Below are 22,414 nucleotides of genomic sequence, written 5' to 3' on the forward strand. Positions count from 1 at the left end.
GTGCCCACTCCTTACGAGCTTCTCCATACAAAACTATTACGAAAATATTAGGCCTATTATTCTATTATTTGTAGTAGTGATCCAAAACTAAGCTATACATAATTATTATATCGATTTATTTATACCCTAATAAAAATAATAAATTTAGTATAATTATATTTATTTTGAAAGTTGTGACCCTTGAAAAATCTCTATTCTAGGGCTTTTGAGGCAGCTTCGTGCGTAAATAAACATAGAAATGCTGAGTGCGTAAATAAAAACTAGAAAATTTATAAAATTAACTACGTCATCTCACACTTTACTTTATAAAAATTTCAAATGACTTAGATTTGTGTAAAAAATATTTTGTTTTGTTAAAAATAGGCGTTATTCCAAACGTAGATTTGAATTTCACTTTGCCGTTCTCTCAAGCAAAATTTATTCACCCAGACTCTCTTGGGGTGAGGTGAGGTGCGGTTAAAAGGAAAACGTGACATGTCCAGATAACGTTATTCCTTTCATCAGTGGGAAAAGCACTATTTTAGATTCTTCCCACCAACGACTTGACGCTTCCTTTCAAGGCCCCTGTCGTTGATACAACGGGCGTGCGCCTCGGGCGCTTGCTGTGATATAAGTTATCATTACAGGCGCCCGAGGCGCGCAATGTATGGGACTAGTTATAACTAGGTACATATAACTATAATCCCTTACACCAGTACGGCGTCGACATGAACGACAGTAATGGATGACACACCCACCTGGAATAGTTTCAAGTTGTTTTTACACCCAGAAGAGCCAGACTGATTCTTTGTCCAAAAATGAGTCAGCTTCTTGATCACCAGAGGAGGCCATAAAATCTCGTTTAATTAATTAGTTTAGTCCACATAATAATCATGTCGTTTCAAATCCATTCATAAGAATTTTAAAATGGTCGATATAATATTGCCTATAATGATAACTCAACCAACTTGTTTTCTATGTCCTTGAACAAGTAATTCACTCAAGTCTTGTAATGTATGCGAAAGAATCGAAAATATTTGTATCTTTATTTGTAAAGGCTTCCTGTCTCCACATATTCTCAATTCGATTAATATTTTTTCTGTGATTAGCAACATATACCAATAATAATTTATGCAACATTCGGTCAGTTCCGCATTAATAAATTCGCAAATCTCAATACTGTACGAACAGTTGTTTTATTCGTAAACTCGCCCCCGCTTTGCATGGATCGCCTGACCGAGCTATTGTATAAACTATAAAAAATGTTAATGTGTTATACATATAAAGAGTTTATAGGTCAAAATGATATAACTACCTTAGTACCTAGTAACCATAATTAAATTGAACTTTAGATATTTACATTACTATGCAGACTTGGAAATATATTATGCAGATTAATATTCAGAAAGCAAAGGGAGAACCCCTTTAATATCACAGTTTAAACAGATATATATAAGTATATGTGAGCTCAAAAAAACAATTAAGAAATTTGTTCGAGGTATTTTAAATGGACTCATCGATTCTGGTAACGTAATGTTAATATCTATTGCAATAATAATTACACAATACAAATAACAAAGCAATGTCAGCATTTACATAATAAAAGATAGTCGTTGTTACGAAAATTACACATATTATATTATGATAATTTTCAAGATATAGATAGGTATAGACCTTAAGAGGGCTCTCTATGTCACTCGTTTCATACAATCGTAGTTCCAATTTCATTTGAATATTAAGCAACCAAAGTCCATGAAATTTTGCAGACATATTCTAGAAACTAATATCTATGTCTGTGGTTTTCCAGATTTCTGTTCAAATATTCAGTTTCAAAGTTATGCGGTCTTAAAAATTTTCATATAAATCTTTGAGCCCCTGTAATTTTAAAACTACATATTTTTAGAAAAATCTAAAACACCACAGACACAGATATTAGCTGCTAGAATATGTCTGCAAAATTTCATGGACTTTGGTTGCTTAATATTCAAATGAAATTGGAACTACGATTGTATGAAACGAGTGACGGAGAGATCCCTGTTAAGGAAATTATTGCCAAAAAATCTGTTTGTTGTTGAGTGGTTTGCTATCCATACCAATAGGTAAATTAACTATACTTCAAAGTGGTTAGTAAGTAACACGAGAAGCACACATACATTAATTTCTAATTCTAGCACTTGATTTTTTCAAAAAAATATTCTTAAAAGAATTTTGAAAGATGCTTTACCCCGTATGTGGTAATCTCTGTAAACAAGATGCTTTTTTGTTTGTTTATATGGGGTACTGGCAACATACAAATCTCTGAATCTAAAAAATATTTCAATATTAGTTAAAATGTACTTTAGGGTGGTTATGTTCATCTTTTACCCGTATATAGTTCGGGTTGTCCGGTCAACCGGACTATGGATAAAACAAATTATTACCTATGGGAACATCTCCGGAACATTGAATGCACGTCCAGCACAATATAGATCATAAGTATGTACAATTTTTTTTTTAATTCTACTTCTACTTCTTTCTACTTCTTAGTTACATTATGATGTTGCAAGATAATTTCATTATTCTGATCCAAGTGCGGTTTAAAACAAGATAACAAAATATAGCCTTTACAGGTTTGTATAAACCACTTAGTTACCTACTTACTTCACTTACTTATTTTTCTTTGTATCTACGAGACACCATATTTCCGCATACTTGCTCATTTCGATTATAATTAATGATTTGAAATCGTTTTAATTTGCTAGTCACAGCAAAAGTTTAAATATAACAGCTATAAATTAGCTACTACCTTTACTAACGCCATAAGGAGCAGAAATTAATCAAAGATGTTGTATGATCAAATTAATCCGTCCTCTTTAGAGCATATTATTATCACACTAATATCATAAAGGCGAAAGTTTGTATGTGTGTGTGTGTGTGTGAATGTTTGTTACTCCTTCACGCAAAAACTACTGAACGGATTTGGCTGAAATTTGGAATGAAGATAGATAATATCCTGGATTAGCACATAGACTACTTTTTATCCCGCAAAATCAAAGAGTTCCCACGGGATTTCAAAAAACCTAAATCCACGCACGCGAAGTCGCGGGCATCGGCTAGTGTTTAATACGTTTCACCTTTTAGAACTAAAAGGTCATTAATTCCCAACATACAATCACTTTCCTTCTTAGACCTCCCTTCATCACATTTCAAAGATTTTTTAAATTCAGATACAATACAAGTAACCCTGGTGGTACAAGTCATGATGCAGTCTAATATTATAAACGGGCCACCTGCTAGGTGATTCGCTAACTCAGTGTCTAACACTGAATGATAGCCACCGGGACCCGTTGGCACCCCTAAGGTACAGAACCCTAAAAATGATCCAGCCTTGTGAGTCAAATCTTTTTCATCAAATGACCTCTTATATTTGATGCACCTAAGTTGAGGTTTTATTACAGAATTATATTCCAATGCACAAGGGCAGACGAAACTTAGCTCAGTAATCACATGATTTTCTGTTTTTCTATCTTTATTTCCTTTGAAATAAAGTTCTTGTAAAGTAAGTATTTTCTATGTTTTATTGCGTTTTTGCCACCATCATCATTGTATTTTTTTTTTCTTTTCTTAATAAAGTAGACACCACATATTTTGTCGTAATAGTTTTGAAGGAATCGTTGATTATGGCTGAGCTTTTGACCATAGCAAAGGGCAAACTACGCCGTTGTCGAAAATGCATTTTTTAACCCCCGACCCAAAAAGAGGGGTGTTATAAGTTTGACGTGTGTATCTGTGTATCTGTCTGTGGCATCGTAGCTCCTAAACTAATAAACCGATTTAATTTAGTTTTTTTGTTTGAAAGATGGCTTGATCGAGAGTGTGCTTAGCTATAATCCAAGAAAATCGGTTCAACCGTTTGAAAGTTATCAGGTCTTTTCTAGTTACTGTAACCTTCACTTGTCGGGGGTGTTATAAATTTTTAATTTACACTTATCAATTTTGCAATTCTTTAATCCGGAATATGCGTTTCTATGCCACTAAATTCAGGGTACTTTTGGGTAGTATCAGTAATGTTTAGTAAGGCAGTAGATTGTATCATAAGGGAGCAAAATAATATTTTTACGGCGAGGGCGCTTTTTTGAATCCAGAGCGTAGCGAGGGATTCTTTAGTACAATCCTGAACGTAGCGAGGGATTCAAAGTACGGCGCCCGAACCAAAACTATTTTGCGCCCGAGTGATACACTCTACTTTTCATCACACTCTATGAGGAAATAAAAGACGCCTCATAGTTTATTGTGTCTAATATTATTATTTAATAAAACATAGAGTAACAAGTAAATTGAAATTAAATAGTAAATACATATCTAATAATAAAACAACTAAAAACTTATATAACTTGCAAAACAAAACCATGAATTTCTAACAATCCGTGAAAATTGACGAAAATGCGGGCTGTAGTTCGCGCGTTTTTAATTTGATCTTTTTTTTTTAGGGTTCCGTACCTCAAAAGGAAAAACGGAACCTTTATGGGATCACTTTTTTGTCTGTTTGTCTGTCTGTCTGTCAGTCAGTCAGTCATTCAGTAGTTAGTCAGTCAGTCACTTCAAACAATATTTGTGTTCGACTTCTTTGGCGCTGAATACTAACATGTTTCAAAAAGTGCGCGGCAAAGATACACAGATACACACGTCAAACTTATAACGCCCCTCTTTTTGGGTCGGGGGTTAAAAAATAAAAAGCAGGTAAGCGAATACAGCAGGTAAGTTTACCTATTATTACCATATTATTAATATAAACTTAAGCTTTATGTTCGTATTGCCATTCACATAAATGACTTTACGTGCGTCGTGCATAAATTATACAATCTTGTGAATTACGAGATTCGCAGTATAATTATTACTAATTACCAATAATAATAATAAGGAAATTGTGATGGATCTTTTCCACGTCCTCTTCAGATATAATTAAGTCGACACAAACCCTGTAAGTTTAGATTTAGCTCTATAAAAATGAAGAGGAATAAAATTAACTTCTATACAAGTGTAAATTAAAAAATTATAACACCCCCACCAATAGAAGGTTACAGTAACTAGAAAAGAGTTGATAACTTTCAAACGGCTAAACCGATTTTCTTGGATTATAGCTAAGAAGACTCTCGATCAAGCCACCTTTCAAACAAAAACAAACTAAATTAAAATCGGTTCATTAGTTTAGGAGCTACGATGCCACAGACAGATACACAGATACACAGATATACAGATACACACGCCAAACTTATAACACTCCTCTTTTTGGGTCGGGGGTTAAAAATGAGTATAAAGCGCGTATAAATGGCGAGTGAGATCTCAAAATGTATGCATTATATACACAATACTTCAGAGGCTTCTCGGTCATAACCTATTACAATTCAGATCGTGATCCGTTGAAGGAGACACTGGGGTCATTAGATACTTATCTGTATTAGTTAATATTCTGTACGCATAGTCAGTCTAATACACAAAGGAGGAAAAACGCGAAACAATAAACTTAAGTTAAACTATGGATAAGTCTCTTTTAAGTCGATTTCAAATAATATTTTTGGTTAGGCCTAACTATTTTGTATCAAACATATTGTAATTACACACACACACAATTACACACAGGCACACACACGCCCACGCACATGCACTCTCATATACGCGCATACCTATACACAACATTCACCTTTTTATTTGGAACTCTGTGTATTCCGGTGTGTATGTGCATCTACTATTGATACTATAAGTTTCGAAGATGGGCATGACGGCTGTAACGAAGTTTATAACTTTTTCAGCCATTACCGTTTTAGATATACATAACTACATAATTTTAAAATAATTGTAACAATTCACTAAACAGATGTTGGATAGAAGCAGTGCTACACTGCGGTCGTCCATGATATACGAGGAAAAATAAGTTAATCTTATAGATAAATCTGTTGGTACAACGTGCAGCATGTGATATGCACAGCCCGCCCGCCCGCTCACTGCTTTATGGGAGAAAAACAAAAGGCACCACCACCGTCACCTAACATTACACAAATTCTCCAAAACCCACTCAACGTACGTTTCACTCCGACAATTTGCAATTCTGCATTCTAATAACAAGGATTGCAAAATACCATGGATTTCCAAAAACTACAAAATTCTAACAATGACTATCTTTTTTAAAAAAAAAACCGGTCAATTGCGGTCGGACTCGCATATGATTTTATTAACGTACCATCGTACAGGATATAATATTATGTATTTTTTTAATTTTTAGGGTTACGTACCTCAAAAGGCAAAACAAAGCCCTTACAGGATCACTTTATTGTTTGTCTGTCTGTCCGTCTGTCTTGTGTATCAAAAAAACATATAGCGTACGTCCCGATGACCTAGAATCATGAAAGGCAGGTAGGTAGGCCTTATAGCACAAGTAAAGGAAAAATCCGAAAACTGTGAACTTGTGGTTACATCACTAAAAATTAATATGAACAATTAGTATTTTCAATTTTCAAAGTAAGATAACTACTTATACCAAGTGGGGTATCATATGAAAGGGTTTTACCAGTAGCATAATAGTTTTTGATTTATCGTGCAAAATGTCGGAACAAATACCCGAGTACGGAACCCTCGGTGCGTAAGTCTGACTCGCACTTGGCTGGTTTTTTTTTCCGATGACTACACAATATTATTTTAGTTGTTCTATGCATTAAGGATTTTTAAGATCACGTCATTTAAGAGTCGTTTAGTTTATTTAATGCTTAATAAATAAACATAGTCAGTTGATTTAAATAGATGCTTAATGGTCGTGGCTCGTTTTTTGCATCCGCGTCATTTAATTATTATTATCACCCTCTAGAACTTGAGACTTTGCACTTGCAAGAAAGGGTTTTAATAAATTACCCCAAGTGAGTTATTTATAGACTAGACATAGTCGACTATAAATACATATAAATTATATTTTACGGCAAGACTCATCTGAAAAGTCGGAGTATGCCCGACTAGTTTCGAACCCATCTCAACTCATAATAAAATAAAAAACTATATTTCAGTTTCTCCTTGTGCCAAATTTTAACATCGTTATTTCCTTGTGTGAGATTTCCTGGCAATACGTCCCTCGTAGTAGGTCACACCTACAAGGAGGGACATCTTATTACGGCCTGGTTGTGATATCGTATATCAGTCGATTGCAATTGCTAAGCAAAGTTGATTCGAGTCACTAACTGGATGGGTTACCGAATTTGGTATTTTTCATTTCCTCCGTACCTCGGAGAGTACCTAGTACCTACAGTTGTTATCACTGACATCGAGGAACGTACGCCAATCATAACTAAAACCTAAGGCTGATCTTGGACTCCAGTTAAAACGAGACAGATTTATGCCATTGATAAATGCTGTCTCGTTTTAACAGTCTGAGTGAAGTAAAAGTGCGCTCTATAGATCTCAACCAAAGAGTCGAAATAGTAGGTAGTCCTTTTAGTCGAGTTTTTCTTAGGACCTATGTAGTCAGGAAATGGGAACCACCGCGTTACTATCCCAAGAAAATCCATACCATTATGTGAGTAATGGGAAAAGGTACGACACTCAGCAATGAGATACGGCGCATAGAGAAAGGTCAAAGTAAATACAAAATTGGTTTTGATAGAGTCAATCAAGTGGGACTTTTTTATTGAAAAATGAAAATGATCCTTTATGGGTTCCATTTTTCCATTACAAAGTACGGAACCTAAAAAAAGACACTTGTTTTCGCCTTATTGTTTGTTACTTTTGTAATGACAACTGACGTATATGAAGCAAAAAGTAATACTTGACAGAAAAAATGATGTCTTTTGTTAATATACATAGTATATAAAAAAATGATGGACAGGCACGAATTTCATTCAACGAAATTGAGATTACTCAGAACATTTGTAAAAAAGTGTACAAAGAGATATTTAGCTACAAAAAATATCGGTACCTTATACATTACTCCTCACTTTATTCCTACTCGGCTCACCTAGCATTTGTTCAAATTACCAGAATCTTTTAGGGGTCCACAATTGATATATCTGTTGTACGTAACTAGATATACTACGTATTACCACACACATGAGCAGTCAACGATTCATAGAAGGTACGCATTATTATAACTTAAAAAAAACTTCGGAACGCACTCTACGTTACTTATAGGTATACAATATACATACATGTATACTTTATTAATGACTTTGCAATTTCGTGTACCTTCATGCAAAAATAGTTAATGATCATGAAGGAGAAACGTCAAAACGGGGTTTTTAGTTTGTGAGAACTTTAACACACCACTATGACCATAAAGCAAGTAATTGACTCCCTGTGTAAACCGAAATAAATGTGCCGTAACTAAGCTGATGGAATATTTACCCACGTCCTACGGCAAAAACACTGGGGGATTCCTAAGTTTTGTAACAAGTGAGCCGGATAGTTATTAATTGATGATTTTTCTATTTTTTTTATTTTATATAATTGCAAGTAGAGATTCGGAAATGAACAATTGTTTAAAACTAAGACAGTTTAACAAGTATATTCAAATATTTTCAAAACTAAAATTTAATTAAGAAGGATAAATTACATTTTGTATGCACAATACAAACCGGTCAAGTAGGTACGATTCGGTTTTGCGCCCTGGGTCCCGTCGCGTACCTTAACGATGCCCTTACGCGCTTAAGTAGGTACCTACTACTTACAAACGTTTTACGTTGATAAATCTATTTTTTGCTGCTCTAGACCTAAAATAAAACCAGGTATCGATTTAGCTCTTTATTATCTTTGCAAGATCACAACAAATATATATATTTTTTTAAATCTTTATTTTAAGAGATTATTCGCTTGGTGATTATGCCTCTCTATATAGCTACAAAAAGTCAATTGATTAAATTTTTGACTGACTGGAATACAAAACCCTTTTGTTTGGGACCGCTGATTTGTTTTGATTTTGATTTTTTAAACTGTGTTAGTTAGAAACATCGATTTATTTTTCCTGTAATATTTACATGAATCTCTATTATAAACTATGGCTAATTATTTCACATTTTTTGATTTCGCTTTGCAAACGGACGGAACTCTATGATTTTTTGATATTTTTCGTCATAAATCAAAAACTATAACGCTTAGAAGAATTTGCATAATGAAAAAGCCTTTTCATAATAAGATACCAAGCTTGCTTTATAACCCCAGTATACAACCGCTTTTGCAATAAAAAAATAAGTACCTAATTAAATTCTTCGATTTGAAATAAGGTACCTGAGGGCAAGCGTTATTCAGAACTATACAAAATTTCGAGTTGATAGCATCAGATGTTACTGAAACAAGTGTATGAGTGTAAATTAAAAATTTAAGTCACTTCTAACATGTGAAATGAGTAGGTCTACCAAACCTGCCATCCGATCTCGTGAGTATAGAAGTTTCTATAAAAACCTATACAATACCCCGTGTTCACCTTTAACCTTGTTAGTTACGAGTAGGTAGGTATACGAATACGTAGAATAGAAAAATAAAACGTTTGCATTCTTTACGATTTGATGTTTTTTTATGACGTCAATGGTATTTTAAAATTTTGACTGTCATCTTTTTTTGTACAAGTAAAGGCAATTTTTTTTCTCCATCTACGAGTAAATACTTACTAGGTACCTTCCTGAACTAAGTAATGTTAAATATGTAAGTAGATACTACAAATGTACGAGTATTAATCTTACAAAAATCTCTGAATGAACCAAATCTCAATAGCATATTTTTTATATAACCCTTAGTTTTGTTAATTTTTTCTTACACATACTTACTATTTTAAAACTATAAGTTGTAAACTTTTGTTTTTGTTCAGTGCTGCATAAAAAAATTTATTTCTGCGATTCTTGATAGAGATCAATTTAATTCTTATTCTAACTTTCAATTCGTCGATGATAAGTTCGGACGGTTCCAATAACTAACGACTCATAACTAACGACTCATTAACACAAAGATGAGTGCGTATCAGTAATACGAAACATTATAACGTAAACCAACATAGGTTAATTTCATAAGAACTGGATTGAAGTAATTCTGTGATTTGAGATGTCACAATGTCTACAACATACTGGAAAATTACGAGATGAGTAATTAGTATAACGTTACCTTCATTTACTTATCTAGGATTTTGGGTAAAACTTCATGACGAATAATAATTGATAATGAGTTAAACCGCATGTTTGACTTTCCGAAATTGACTTTTAGAACCACATTCAACTTCTCATAAATAGTCAAGGGCAATATGTTTAACGTGATTCATTATTGATGAGGCTTACTACTAGAATACCCACCCATACGACGTTGTATAAACTCACGTACAGGCTCTACTTTTCTCTTCCATGTTTAGTAGACTAGCTGATCCGCCCGGCTTCTCTCAGTTGAAATTTGACATGTAGGTATACATAATATATAGCCTATGTTAGTTTTGGTTAAAGAAGGTTTCTAATGGTGAAACGATTATTAACTACAACGATTATAAATTAGGTTCCGTAGTTTCAGAATTTATCAGTTACAAACCCACAAACCTTTCTTCTTTGTATTATTATAAGTATTAATTAAATTAAACCAGCTGTTGGCACGGCTCTCCGTAATAAATGCCTATATCGGAATTCAAAGCATCATGACTTAGGTATGAAACTAGTTCTCGCGACGCGGTGGTAATTGATATTTAAGTAGGCCTGCCAACTACTTATTTATTCTATTGTCTGTTTAAACTAAGGACTTAAAGCAGAACTTAACTATATCTATTACCTATACTTACTAATATTATAATTGCGAAAGTATGTGTCTGAATACTATCTATCTTATAACGGCCGGCTTGAAGCGATTTTGACGAATCGGTCTAGCTTTCATTTCGAGGATATAGGCTAATTTCTGTCATGGAAAATCAAAAATTTCCACGGAATGTTTCAAAACTGATATCCCCGTTACATCATCTATTTGGTACGCACAGAGATAGCTTGCATCCCGGTGGCGGATAAGTATAGACTTCTTTTCATCCCAGAAAACCAAGATTTTAAAAAACCTAATCCACATGGACTAAAATGCGGTCATTATCTGGTTTGAATTTTCAAAAGCATGGTCTTAAGAGAAGTTTCCATAGCGCGCTCCCCAGCATTTTTTCATACATACGTAGTTTGGTTCAAAGATTTGTATGTAAAGGAAAAACCACAGACAGATATAAATTTCTAGAATGTTTCTAGAAAATCATATTGAGTTTTACTGGTGGTGATATTCAAATGAGAACCAAACTACGTTCGTTTGGGGCGCGCTATGAATAAACTTGTGCCTAAAGGGACAACGTCATTACACCCGGACCTCCAAAGGTATACGTATTCTGTGACGTATTGCATGCATGACATTTACTCCAAATACCAAGAAGTTAGTGCCCCTATGATTAAAACAAAACTTCCTTTTCCTTACGCATCTGAAGTTTTTTACTCGTCGTAAGATGACATGTTTCTTTGTTTTATGACATTCAGTAGTAGTTTCCGCTTCCAGCTTCTGTTAGGTTTTTTTGGTATTTAGATAGTAGTATAAGTAGATAGAGATAACAGTAAAACGAGACCTGATTTTTCAATCACCGAATAAACTTTGACAGATTTCGAATAGAAAAACTGTCAAAACCTTTTCATTCCTCAATTGAGAATTATTTAGCGTTTAAAAATCGACCCTTAGTAAAATTCTTCAATTGACTGACTGACAACGTACAGCTTAAACTGGTGGATTTCATCATAATGATCAACCCATCGCGCGGCTAACTACTGAGTACGGTTCTCCTCTCAGAAAGAAAAGGCTTGGCCATAGACTGCCACGCTGGCCAAGTGCGGATTGGCAAACTTCACACACCTTTGAATAGATTATGGAGAACTCTCAGGCATGCAGGTTTTCTCACGATGTTTTCTTCATCGTTAAAGCATATGTTATATTTGAATGCTTAAAACGCCCAAACCCCGAAAAGTTAAAGGTGCCTGCGTGCCCGAGATCGAACCCCGGACCCCCCGATTAGGAGATTGATATCGCCACTCGACTATCACCGCTTTTGCAGACCAAGCGGTTTGAACTGTAGCTTAAAATGTCCATCAATAAATTTATTTCATTATGTGATCTGTGATCATACAGATATCAAATATCGAGTTCCCACGCATTATTTTTTGTCTTTTGACCATCGTAATAATATGAGGTTGATAAGATGAAATGGCATTAAAATCAGTATCTATTTTTTTTTTATTCGAAAAGAAATAAGGAAAGATTTTCTATTTATTAACTTATTAAAAATTTGAAAAATTATAAAATATCGTGATCTAGTCACGCTGAATTCGAGTTTACAAATGATTATACAACTGTTTCATGAAAATAGTGTGAATTGTGACCACCATCCCATGAATACCAACATGTTCCGGAAGGAAAAAGTGCTTAAAATAAATATAAAAAAACACGAGCAGGAATAACATAGCTGAATTTAAAAATAAACCTTGAACATTCAATATCACACTCAGCCCTAAAGATGTATAATGGCGCCTACTTAATAGGAAAACCAAGGTAAAATAGCGATCTAAACATTGGCCTTACCATTTCCAGGAGGCCGGCTGCTTGGGCATGCGTGCTGGACGCTGCGCATGGCCAAGGGGAAAAGTCGTCGGTGGATCCTCCGTTTTACATTCCATGATGCATACCCGTGGCAACAGGAAAGACTATGATCTATGGGCCGCTAATGGAAATCCAGGTAGGTAGTTTAATTATTGAAGTGAAAACTTATGGGAATGGGTACAAACTTCTAGCTTGCGTTACAGCTAATGGTAATAGTGCTCAGAGTCCGATAGATGTAAAAAGCTAACGGCGATAGTTTCAACTTAAAAAGTATGGAATTTGATTTTTGGTACGTATAGAATTAATTTGAAATTCAAAAAAAAAACACTTATTTCGTTGGCGAGTGGCGACGAGTAGAGTCGCAGCGTGGCGTGTGGCGGCGAGTAGAAACGCAGGGCGCTGAGTGGCGACTAATGCACGGTGACATAAACTAGAGTCGCCTGGCACCTCGGGCCTTGCTAAAGCCACTGCGACCCGCGAGCCACGCGTCTATAAGCGTACTCAATTTTACTATAAAAATTTTGGTGGTATCTCAAAATGAAAAAGCTGAGCTGACTAAAAACTACGGAAATCTCTACAAGAGATCTACGTCCAGCAATGGACATATATAAGTTGAGGATGATGATAATGATGAGTAAAAAAGTTGATAAAAACATGGTAGCCGCGTCTCGCCGCCATTCCACTCCGTCGATGTGTCTTGCACCTTAGTCCGAAAGTTCTCAGTCGAAATAACGTTTAGAGTATTTCATATTAAAATATGTAACGTCACTTTAAATCACATAATAATAATAACTGTTGTTTGCAGGATGGAATTACGATAATATTTTGAAATATTTTAAAAAATCGGAGAATATGCAAATTCAGGAATTAGCAAACGATATAAAATACCACTCTACATATGGACCGATGAATATCCAAGAACCGAACTGGAGAAGCCCACTGTCTCGAGCATTTTTGGATGCTGGTATAGAAACTGGTAGTAAAATTGTAGATTACAATGGGGAGAAACAAATTGGATATTCTTACATTCAGTTTACTATGAACAATGGAAGTAGAGTAAGCTCGAGTCGCGCATTTCTTCACCCAATTAAAAACCGCAAAAATTTTCATCTTGCAAAAAATGCAATGGTTACAAAAATTCTCATAGATCCTTGGAAGAAGAGAGCTTTCGGTGTACAATTAATGAAAGATGGAAAAAAGTACACAGTAAAAGCAAGACGGGAAGTGATTCTATCTGCAGGTGCTATCAATTCACCACAATTATTAATGTTAAGTGGAATCGGTCCTACGGAGCATTTAACAAATAAAAACATATCAACCTTCATTAATTTGCCAGTGGGTTATAATCTTCAAGATCACTGGGCACTCGGAGGACTCACATTTACAATAAACACAACAGACTCACTGAGAATTGAAAGCATCGCCACTTCAGATAATGTTATTGAGTATTTCTGTCACCATACTGGCCCTTTAGCAGCTCCAACTGGCACAGAAGCTATTGCCTTCATTGACACAAAGGACCTACAACATAACTCAGACGGCTATCCAGATTTAGAGTTACTATTTGTGGCCGGTTCCATTGTATCGCAGCCAGCATACAAACATGTTTTTGCCATTGATGAACATTTATATGACGTGGTTTACAAGCCAATTAATAACAGGCACACTTGGATGGTATTTCCAATGATATTACGTCCTAAGTCAAGAGGCCGAATAACTTTGAAAAACAATAATCCTTTTGAGAAACCATTGATATACGCAAACTATTTTACAGACGATGGGCATGATGAGAAGATAATATTATATGGCATCAGAAAAGTAATAGAATTATCAAAAACTAAGGCATTTCAAAAATATGGGAGCAAATTACATGATATACCAATACCGACATGTGCTCATTTAAAATTTGGTTCGGATTTGTATTGGAAATGCGCAATGAAAACAATTACAAATACAATCTACCACCATTGTTGCACTGCTAAAATGGGACCAAAAAGCGATTCAGAGGCCGTTGTAGATGCTCGTTTAAAAGTTCATGGAATCGCAGGACTTAGAGTAGTAGATGCCAGTGTAATGCCACATATACCAGCTGCTCATACGAATGCACCAACGATGATGATCGCTGAAAAAGCAGCTGACATGATTAAGGAAGACTGGGGAATCTCCATTTAGATTTAAGCAGATTTCTCAATTTTCAAATACACGAAAGAAGGAATACTGTTCCTTCCTCCAAGGTGATAGAATGACGAACTCGCACCGTATGGCGTAGCGTTGGCGGACCCACCAATAGGTGAACTCAATACAGCAAACGAGTCGCAGGGAGCCGTAGGATTCAGGCGGCGCAAGACTGTGATATATGGAAGTTCCTACAAGAGACTTATGTTCAGCTTTGGACGTATATCGGTTGACGATGATGATGATTATGATGACTGCTCTATCGTAACAACTTTTAACTCTTAATTTCATAGTTCATATTTTTGCAGCAGAAATAATAACAATTAAAAATTTGAAGTTATGTGGACTTTTGGTTTGTGTATCGTAAAATTTATGGCAAAGGTACACTTTGAACTTGAAAACCCCAAGGTTGAACTGCATTTGGTTTTTCGATAAATAATAAAAGTTTTTTGAATAATTTAGTTTGTGTTTAGACAATACCCGCGAATGGCGCGATTAAGACAATTCTCGCGACTTCGTTCGCGTGGATTTCAGTGTTTTAAAATACCGTGAGATTTTCCTCCTTCCTTTCATTTTCCGGACTAAAAAAATAACCTATGTCCGTTTCTGGAATGCAAGCAATGTCTGTATCAAATAAATGAGGCCCGTGACATCGTCAGTGTGGCTTTAGATATCTTAAAATCCCATGGAAACTCTTTGATTTTCCGGGATAACAAGTGGCTCATATCTGTCCCCGGAATGCAAGCTATCTCAGTACGATTTCGTCAAAATCTGTACGTGAAAGGCAAGCAGAGAGACAGACACACTTCGCATTTATAATATTAGTACGGGTTATTTTAATCAATTAACACTAACAGAGACGTGTTAATTTTAATAAATTTATGTTAAAAAATAAAGGCATCAAACGGAAAATCTGTGCAAGATTATAATTTATTATTTTTAGTTTTTCTTACTTATGCTACTTGACAAAGCTAGAAATTATTGCGATTGTGTAATAGTTCGTGATAATATCAGGAAATTCTATTAAGATCATTGTGTCAGAAAATAGTAATAGGTCTACCTATTAGGTACATATTTTTAAAAGTAACTGAGTCTTTGGGGTTCCGCACACAAAGGGTGCCAACGGGACCCTATTGTTAAGATTTCGCTGTCCGCCTGTCCGTCCGTCTATCTGTCGGTAGGGTGTATCTCGGAACTAATAGGTGAAGAATTGAAAATTTCACAGAATGTGTATGTCTATTGCCGCTATAACAACAAATTATAAGAATTTAAAAATGACCGCCATGAAAAAAAAAATCTAATTAGTTCTTTTAAAATTATATTAAAATTAGTTATTTCTTGTACGATGGTACGGTACCCTTCGTGTGCGAGTTCAACTCGCTCTTGACCGATTTTTATATTAACTTTTTATTATTTAATACGAGTCCATGCATTTAAAACCCCGTGACACCAGATTCCTTCGATCACAGAAAGATTTTTTTTTCTATGATAGTAGATTCAGGCTTGATTAACTGAAAATTAATGAAAACGTGTTAATTTGTAAGATAAATACTTAATCTAAGCTCATAAGTAGGTACCCTTTATCAGTTAATCAATTATGACCGTCTTGTCCCACAAGCGGCCAAAAGTCTCCCTTCGATGTCTCCGCAACACTCTATTCCATGCTTTATAGGGAGGGCCATCTACAGACCAATTAAAGCTTTAAAAAAATTAAACAAATTGTTTTTATTCTTAAAACTTTAAGTATTTCTTTTGTACTCCTATGTATTGTGTGAAATATTTATAAAGTAGGTAACTTGTGCTGTGAATGGACTAACATGTTAAGTTATTTATGTTATGAAATAATAGAAGGATGTTGTTGACCCCATCACAACAGACATCTCCGCGGAAGTCGCCAGGCCGATCAGTATCAGGAGTTTTAGGACGGAAGTGTGATAATCACATTGCGGCAAACGCCTAATGTTTTAATTTGCTGATTAAAGATCCAAACGCACTTACGCTGCGTCGCGTGATGCGGCGCGGCAAATAGTTTATGAGTTTGCATATGGATCAAAACACACTTAAGCGACGTGACGCGGCGCGACAAATATAGCTAAGTAGTTTATTTATAGTATGAGTTTGTATGGAGCAAGGCGCTGCCGCGTCACCAAGTGCAGCGCAAATGCGTTTGGACCTTTATGGTATTTTTGCTGAAACTATGCATTTCAATTTTCAGCCAAGTGTGAGTCATTCAGAGGCGATTAAGCGATCAATAAAATTGAAGCTGTAAAATTTCTGTGATCATGACGCAGTGAAAAAAAGACTCAAATGTATAATTTGAAGTACTTAGATGTAAAATATTTGAAGTTCGAATTTTTTTTTTGACTGATAGACTATCTGAGAAAGGATGTGAAAAAATCTTGGATCTGGGTTCTTTATAAAATCTAAATAAATCTATGCAGAAATATTCCAATGCATAGATCGCATCTAAAAAGATTAAAACCGCTATGTATGTCTAATAGATTCCAATTTTTATCAGCGAAACGAATGCAGTTAGAGAGAAAATTCTTTTGTAACGCAAATTCATACACGAGTGTTACTCGTGTATTCATACTAAAGCGCAATGCATGGATGTGTGTGGTATCCACCAATCATTTTCAATGCTCCACATAAGTTAGCATTGGTGGAAACGGGTTCAACGAAGTTCTGTTTTTATGGACGTATGCGTGGATAGCTACGGATGGGAGCTACGGATGAGAACTACGGATGGGAGCTACCCGAGCTACGGATGCGCGAGTGGTGTAGCTGTGTCGCCGCGCCCCCGCTCTCTATACCGTAGATGCATCGCTTAGTTCGAGTCGCGCATCTACCTGCCTACCTAGCGGCGCGGGCGCATATTCGTAGCAAATCTTACCTGCTCCACTACACCGCTTAGCATGAATGGAAACGGTCACATAGCCTAGCTTAGCTATAACCTCCTCACAGCATAGCTGCATAGCACATATACAGGGTGTAAACAGAACGCTAAAAAAATACTGGTGGTATAGTACTGATGGTTACTGATAAGATACCACAAAAACACGAAAGAATAAAATGGAAAAATTCAGCATTTTTTAGTTCACAATATTGTGCAAATAAAACATTTGACTGACGCTAGAGGTCAACGAACGAAATAGGCCACTCGAAAATAGGCCACTCGAAGTCAATGCCGCGTCGTAGGAGGGACATTGACCCGAGTTTTGCACGCTATACAATGCGGGTTTGAAAAATACTAAATAGATAAGGCAAATGGTTATCGGCATTGGCTTGTGTTAAAATAGTATAATAATAACAACGCAAAGTTTTTGCTAGCGTTCTGGTTACAACCTTTATATCAGGTAGAAAAGCAGCCCAAATGCGCGGTCGCGCGCGGCAAGCCACAAGCGCAGTGCGCGTCGTTCGTGTTTTGTTTTCAATATTTCAAAATACATAATGCATCAAAATGAGCATCTACAGCAATCACAAGCGACCCGACGCAGCACTACCGTCTCAAGAATCACACTAATATTATAAAGGCGAAAGTTTGTACGTATGTGTGTGTGTGTGTGTGTGTGTGTGTGTGTGTGTGTGTGTGTGTGTGTGTGTGTGTGTGTGTGTGTGTGTGTGTGTGTGTGTGTGTGTGTGTGTGTGTGTGTGTGTGTGTGTGTGTGTGTGTGTGTGTGTGTGTGTGTGTGTGTGTGTGTGTGTGTGTGTGTGTGTGTGTGTGTGTGTGTGTGTGTGTGTGTGTGTGTGTGTGTGTGTGTGTGTGTGTGTGTGTGTGTGTGTGTGTGTGTGTGTGTGTGTGTGTGTGTGTGTGTGTGTGTGTGTGTGTGTGTGTGTGTGTGTGTGTGTGTGTGTGTGTGTGTGTGTGTGTGTGTGTGTGTGTGTGTGTGTGTGTGTGTGTGTGTGTGTGTGTGTGTGTGTGTGTGTGTGTGTGTGTGTGTGTGTGTGTGTGTGTGTGTGTGTGTGTGTGTGTGTGTGTGTGTGTGTGTGTGTGTGTGTGTGTGTGTGTGTGTGTGTGTGTGTGTGTGTGTGTGTGTGTGTGTGTGTGTGTGTGTGTGTGTGTGTGTGTGTGTGTGTGTGTGTGTGTGTGTGTGTGTGTGTGTGTGTGTGTGTGTGTGTGTGTGTGTGTGTGTGTGTGTGTGTGTGTGTGTGTGTGTGTGTGTGTGTGTGTGTGTGTGTGTGTGTGTGTGTGTGTGTGTGTGTGTGTGTGTGTGTGTGTGTGTGTGTGTGTGTGTGTGTGTGTGTGTGTGTGTGTGTGTGTGTGTGTGTGTGTGTGTGTGTGTGTGTGTGTGTGTGTGTGTGTGTGTGTGTGTGTGTGTGTGTGTGTGTGTGTGTGTGTGTGTGTGTGTGTGTGTGTGTGTGTGTGTGTGTGTGTGTGTGTGTGTGTGTGTGTGTGTGTGTGTGTGTGTGTGTGTGTGTGTGTGTGTGTGTGTGTGTGTGTGTGTGTGTGTGTGTGTGTGTGTGTGTGTGTGTGTGTGTGTGTGTGTGTGTGTGTGTGTGTGTGTGTGTGTGTGTGTGTGTGTGTGTGTGTGTGTGTGTGTGTGTGTGTGTGTGTGTGTGTGTTTGTTACTCCTTCACGCAAAAACCACTGGACGGATTTGGCTGAAATTCAGAATGGAGGTAGATTAGCACATAGGCTACTTTTTATCCCGGAAAATCAAAGAGTTCCCACGGGATTTCAAAAAACCTAAATTCACGCGGGCGAAGTCGCGGGCATCGGCTAGTAAATCATATATAATAATATGCTTTGGTAACCGAGGGGGGAGTGATGATCACCGCCTCCTTAACTCTACAATATAGTCTCAAAAATAATCTACAAAAGTCTCCCAGGTAAATTCTGCAAACAACTACTCCATTTAGCAGAAAGATTGAAGAACATAAAAGACGCCATATTGTGCTATGGAGTTAGTTATATTATTTAAAAAAATATAGTAGTAGAGTTCGATGCCCCCAGTGAAAGGCTAGTATGTTAAGAATTAGTGAATCACAAAAGAAAATAATTAATTCAAATTTATGCGCCTACGTAGAGAACATCAAAAATATAGAGAGCTTAGAGAGCATGTAAAAAAGAATATTATATATTATGCCCTATTCAAGAAGCTTCAAATACATATATCAACTTTGGCAGATTATAACAGTGGAATTGACTCATAATATTCAGTTTCGCAAGCTTTTGGTTCCTTGTATATCATGGACTTCCGCAAAATAACGCCTGCTTCTATACAACATTTAAATATAATATTTTCAACACATAATCAATAATACTTAAAAATACTATAAATGCGAAAGTGTGTCTGTCCGTCTGCTAGCTTTCCACGGCCCATCCGTTTAACTGATTTTGACGAAATTTAGAGAAGGTCAGATATTAAACTAAAAGGCACAAAGGAACTTTTGTACCTTCACTGTATTATTTTTATACTTAGCAAGTTGACCGTTGTACCTGAAAAAGAAAATTATATTAAATACCATAAAATCTATTATGAATGTTTTAAACTAAAAATTCTGAAAGAAAGTCAGCTGATGGCTAACTAAGTAACAGCCTGGATAAATAAGATTCGTAGAACAATCAACAGACTATTTTAATGTTGAAGCTATCATGAGAGATTTCCATTATACGTAGATATATCGACTAAATACGTAACAACCTACACTTATAATCAACAAACAAGACAAAAATACCAGGACCATGAATATGGATAAGAAATATTTTTTATTTATTTAAATATGACACTTTTTTAAATAGACTGTAAAGTATAAAACAATTATAGCTACGAGACTACTTGGAATATTTAAAACAAAAAACGTGAGGCGAACAACAAATAAATCACTAACAATTAGCTTCTTCTTCTTATTTTACTTTATGACTTATTATTATACTGTAAAATTAATGATACGAACTATTGTGTGAGATTTCTAAACGACATCCATCTTCTACGCTCCTTGATGTTGGATATCTAAATATGTTCGATCATGTTCAGTATTCAGTATTTATTCGTGAAACAAATTGTTATTTTTGTATTTCTTATTACTCTGTCCTGCTATAAAGATATTTTAAAAGTTTCAAGTCTCTAGCTGATTGCGAAGTTGTTTAGTTTAAAATCGAACGAAAATTTATTTTTACAAATAGATAAACAAGAAAATAGTTAATATTGCATTGTCATAGAATTCTGAGCTACAAGTATATTTAAAATATCAAATCTCCAGCTCATCGTGAAGTTAGCTTAAAATCAATTGAAAAATTTGTACCAAACCAACAAACCAACAGACAAGAAAGCGAGTTTATATTGTAATGTCATTCAATTCCAATCTATGATTAAAATAAGCCTTTAGGTCAGATCGGGAAAATCGGGAAATCTGTTTAAAATCGATTGCAAAATTTGTATCAAAGAACTATATTTTTAAGGTTTTGGGCTAAATTCTAAAAATTTAAAAAATATACTATAATTTATAGGACCCACCCACACCCGTTGATGTTAAAGTTATTTACACGTTGACCACACCCTTATTTGGTACTAACCAATATAAAACAACCAAATTAATTTCGAAAAGAATATATTCGCAATGCGGGAATCGAACTGCTTATTAGTAATGCCACCAAAATAAAATTTAGTACCCAAAAACTAAAACTAAGTTCAATTAACAATACAATACAATAATACATACCTACTTAAAAGGAACTTTGAATAATATTATGTTTTGACGCTAAGTTCTAAAACCACGTAAGTAATTTTTGGCGGTTTTAACATTCCGAAGCCATTCGCTAGAGAATCGAGAGACGCGTTGTTTCGGCCAATCAGAAACATAAAAACGTCCAACAGAAACTCAAAAAACCTGTACCAAGTGCGAGTCAGACTCGCGCACTGAGAGTTCCGTACTCAGGTATTTTGCACCATACATCCGACATTTTGCACCATAAATCAAAAACTATTATGCATAAAAATAAATAAAAATCAGTTTCAGAATGTACAGATAAAGCCCTTTCATAAGATACTCCACTTGGTATAGTTATCTTACTTTGAAAATTAAAAATACTACTTATTACTTGTTCACGAACACATTTTAATTTTTTTTTGTGATGCAACTACAAATTCATGGTTTTCAGATTTTTTTCCGTTATATATAAAACCTACCTACCTGCCAAATATAATGATTCTAGGTCAACGGAAAGTACTTTATAGGTTTTCTTGACAGACTCTACAAACGGACGGACAGACAGACAACAAAGTGATCATATAAGGATCATATTCCGTTTTTCCTTTTGAGGTACGGAACCCTAAAAACCAACTGCACGGTATCTATAATAACCCAAACCTCTGGAAAAGGTAAGTTGTATGCTCTCCTGTAAAGTTGCTAATTTTGACTTACGTGGTGTTAGAACTTAAACGATAATATATGCTAGCATTAATATAAAATTTTCGGCTCCATTAATATTCATTAAATATTTTTAGCAAAAAACCTAAGTTAAAACCTAACGTCTAGTATGAATTTTACTGATGACACTGGTCGGACTTAACGGCGAAATACTCGTTATTTGGCGAGCAATGTATTGGTACGTTGCGCTCCGAGTTGTGGATGTGACGTCAGTATCGACAAGCCTGCGATGAACTTGATCATGAATGTGAGGTCACGGTAAGAGTGTCACCGCGATTCCTTCAATGAATAAAACTTG

General features: G+C 35.8%; 2 protein-coding genes and 2 long non-coding RNA genes across 5 annotated transcripts in view; 1 reads left to right on the top strand and 3 right to left on the bottom strand.

The window, feature by feature from the left end:
• Positions 1-22,414, bottom strand: part of LOC123871441 (flotillin-2) — a 229,410-nt gene that overhangs the window by 144,243 nt on the left and 62,753 nt on the right. The window lies entirely within an intron of this gene.
• LOC123871464 overlaps positions 10,663-22,414 on the bottom strand; it is a 32,480-nt gene continuing 20,728 nt past the window's right edge. Inside the window, exons 4-5 of the long non-coding RNA XR_006797269.1 lie at positions 16,624-16,625; positions 10,663-10,678 (exon numbers count right to left, since the gene is read on the bottom strand). This is a non-coding gene — a long non-coding RNA (uncharacterized LOC123871464). The remainder of the gene's footprint in view (positions 10,679-16,623; positions 16,626-22,414) is intronic.
• LOC123871440 (glucose dehydrogenase [FAD, quinone]-like) lies at positions 12,428-15,471 on the top strand. Of its 2 annotated transcripts, none has more exons than XM_045915256.1 (2): positions 12,428-12,706; positions 13,376-15,471. In XM_045915256.1, exons 1-2 carry the CDS (start codon positions 12,580-12,582, stop codon positions 14,740-14,742), a joined length of 1,494 nt encoding a protein of 497 aa, XP_045771212.1. In that variant the 5' UTR covers positions 12,428-12,579; the 3' UTR covers positions 14,743-15,471. The 2 variants fall into 2 exon arrangements, with proteins under 2 accessions (XP_045771212.1, XP_045771213.1); XM_045915257.1 differs by lacking the exon at positions 12,428-12,706 and adding an exon at positions 13,109-13,303.
• On the bottom strand, positions 21,478-22,132 carry LOC123871465. Its single transcript, XR_006797270.1, has 2 exons — positions 22,027-22,132; positions 21,478-21,576 (listed from the first exon to the last, which is right to left on the bottom strand). It is a non-coding gene; the product is annotated as an uncharacterized LOC123871465 (long non-coding RNA).

This window comes from Maniola jurtina, chromosome 13 (assembly GCF_905333055.1).
Source record: "Maniola jurtina chromosome 13, ilManJurt1.1, whole genome shotgun sequence".
NCBI classification, from domain to species: Eukaryota; Metazoa; Arthropoda; class Insecta; order Lepidoptera; family Nymphalidae; genus Maniola; species Maniola jurtina.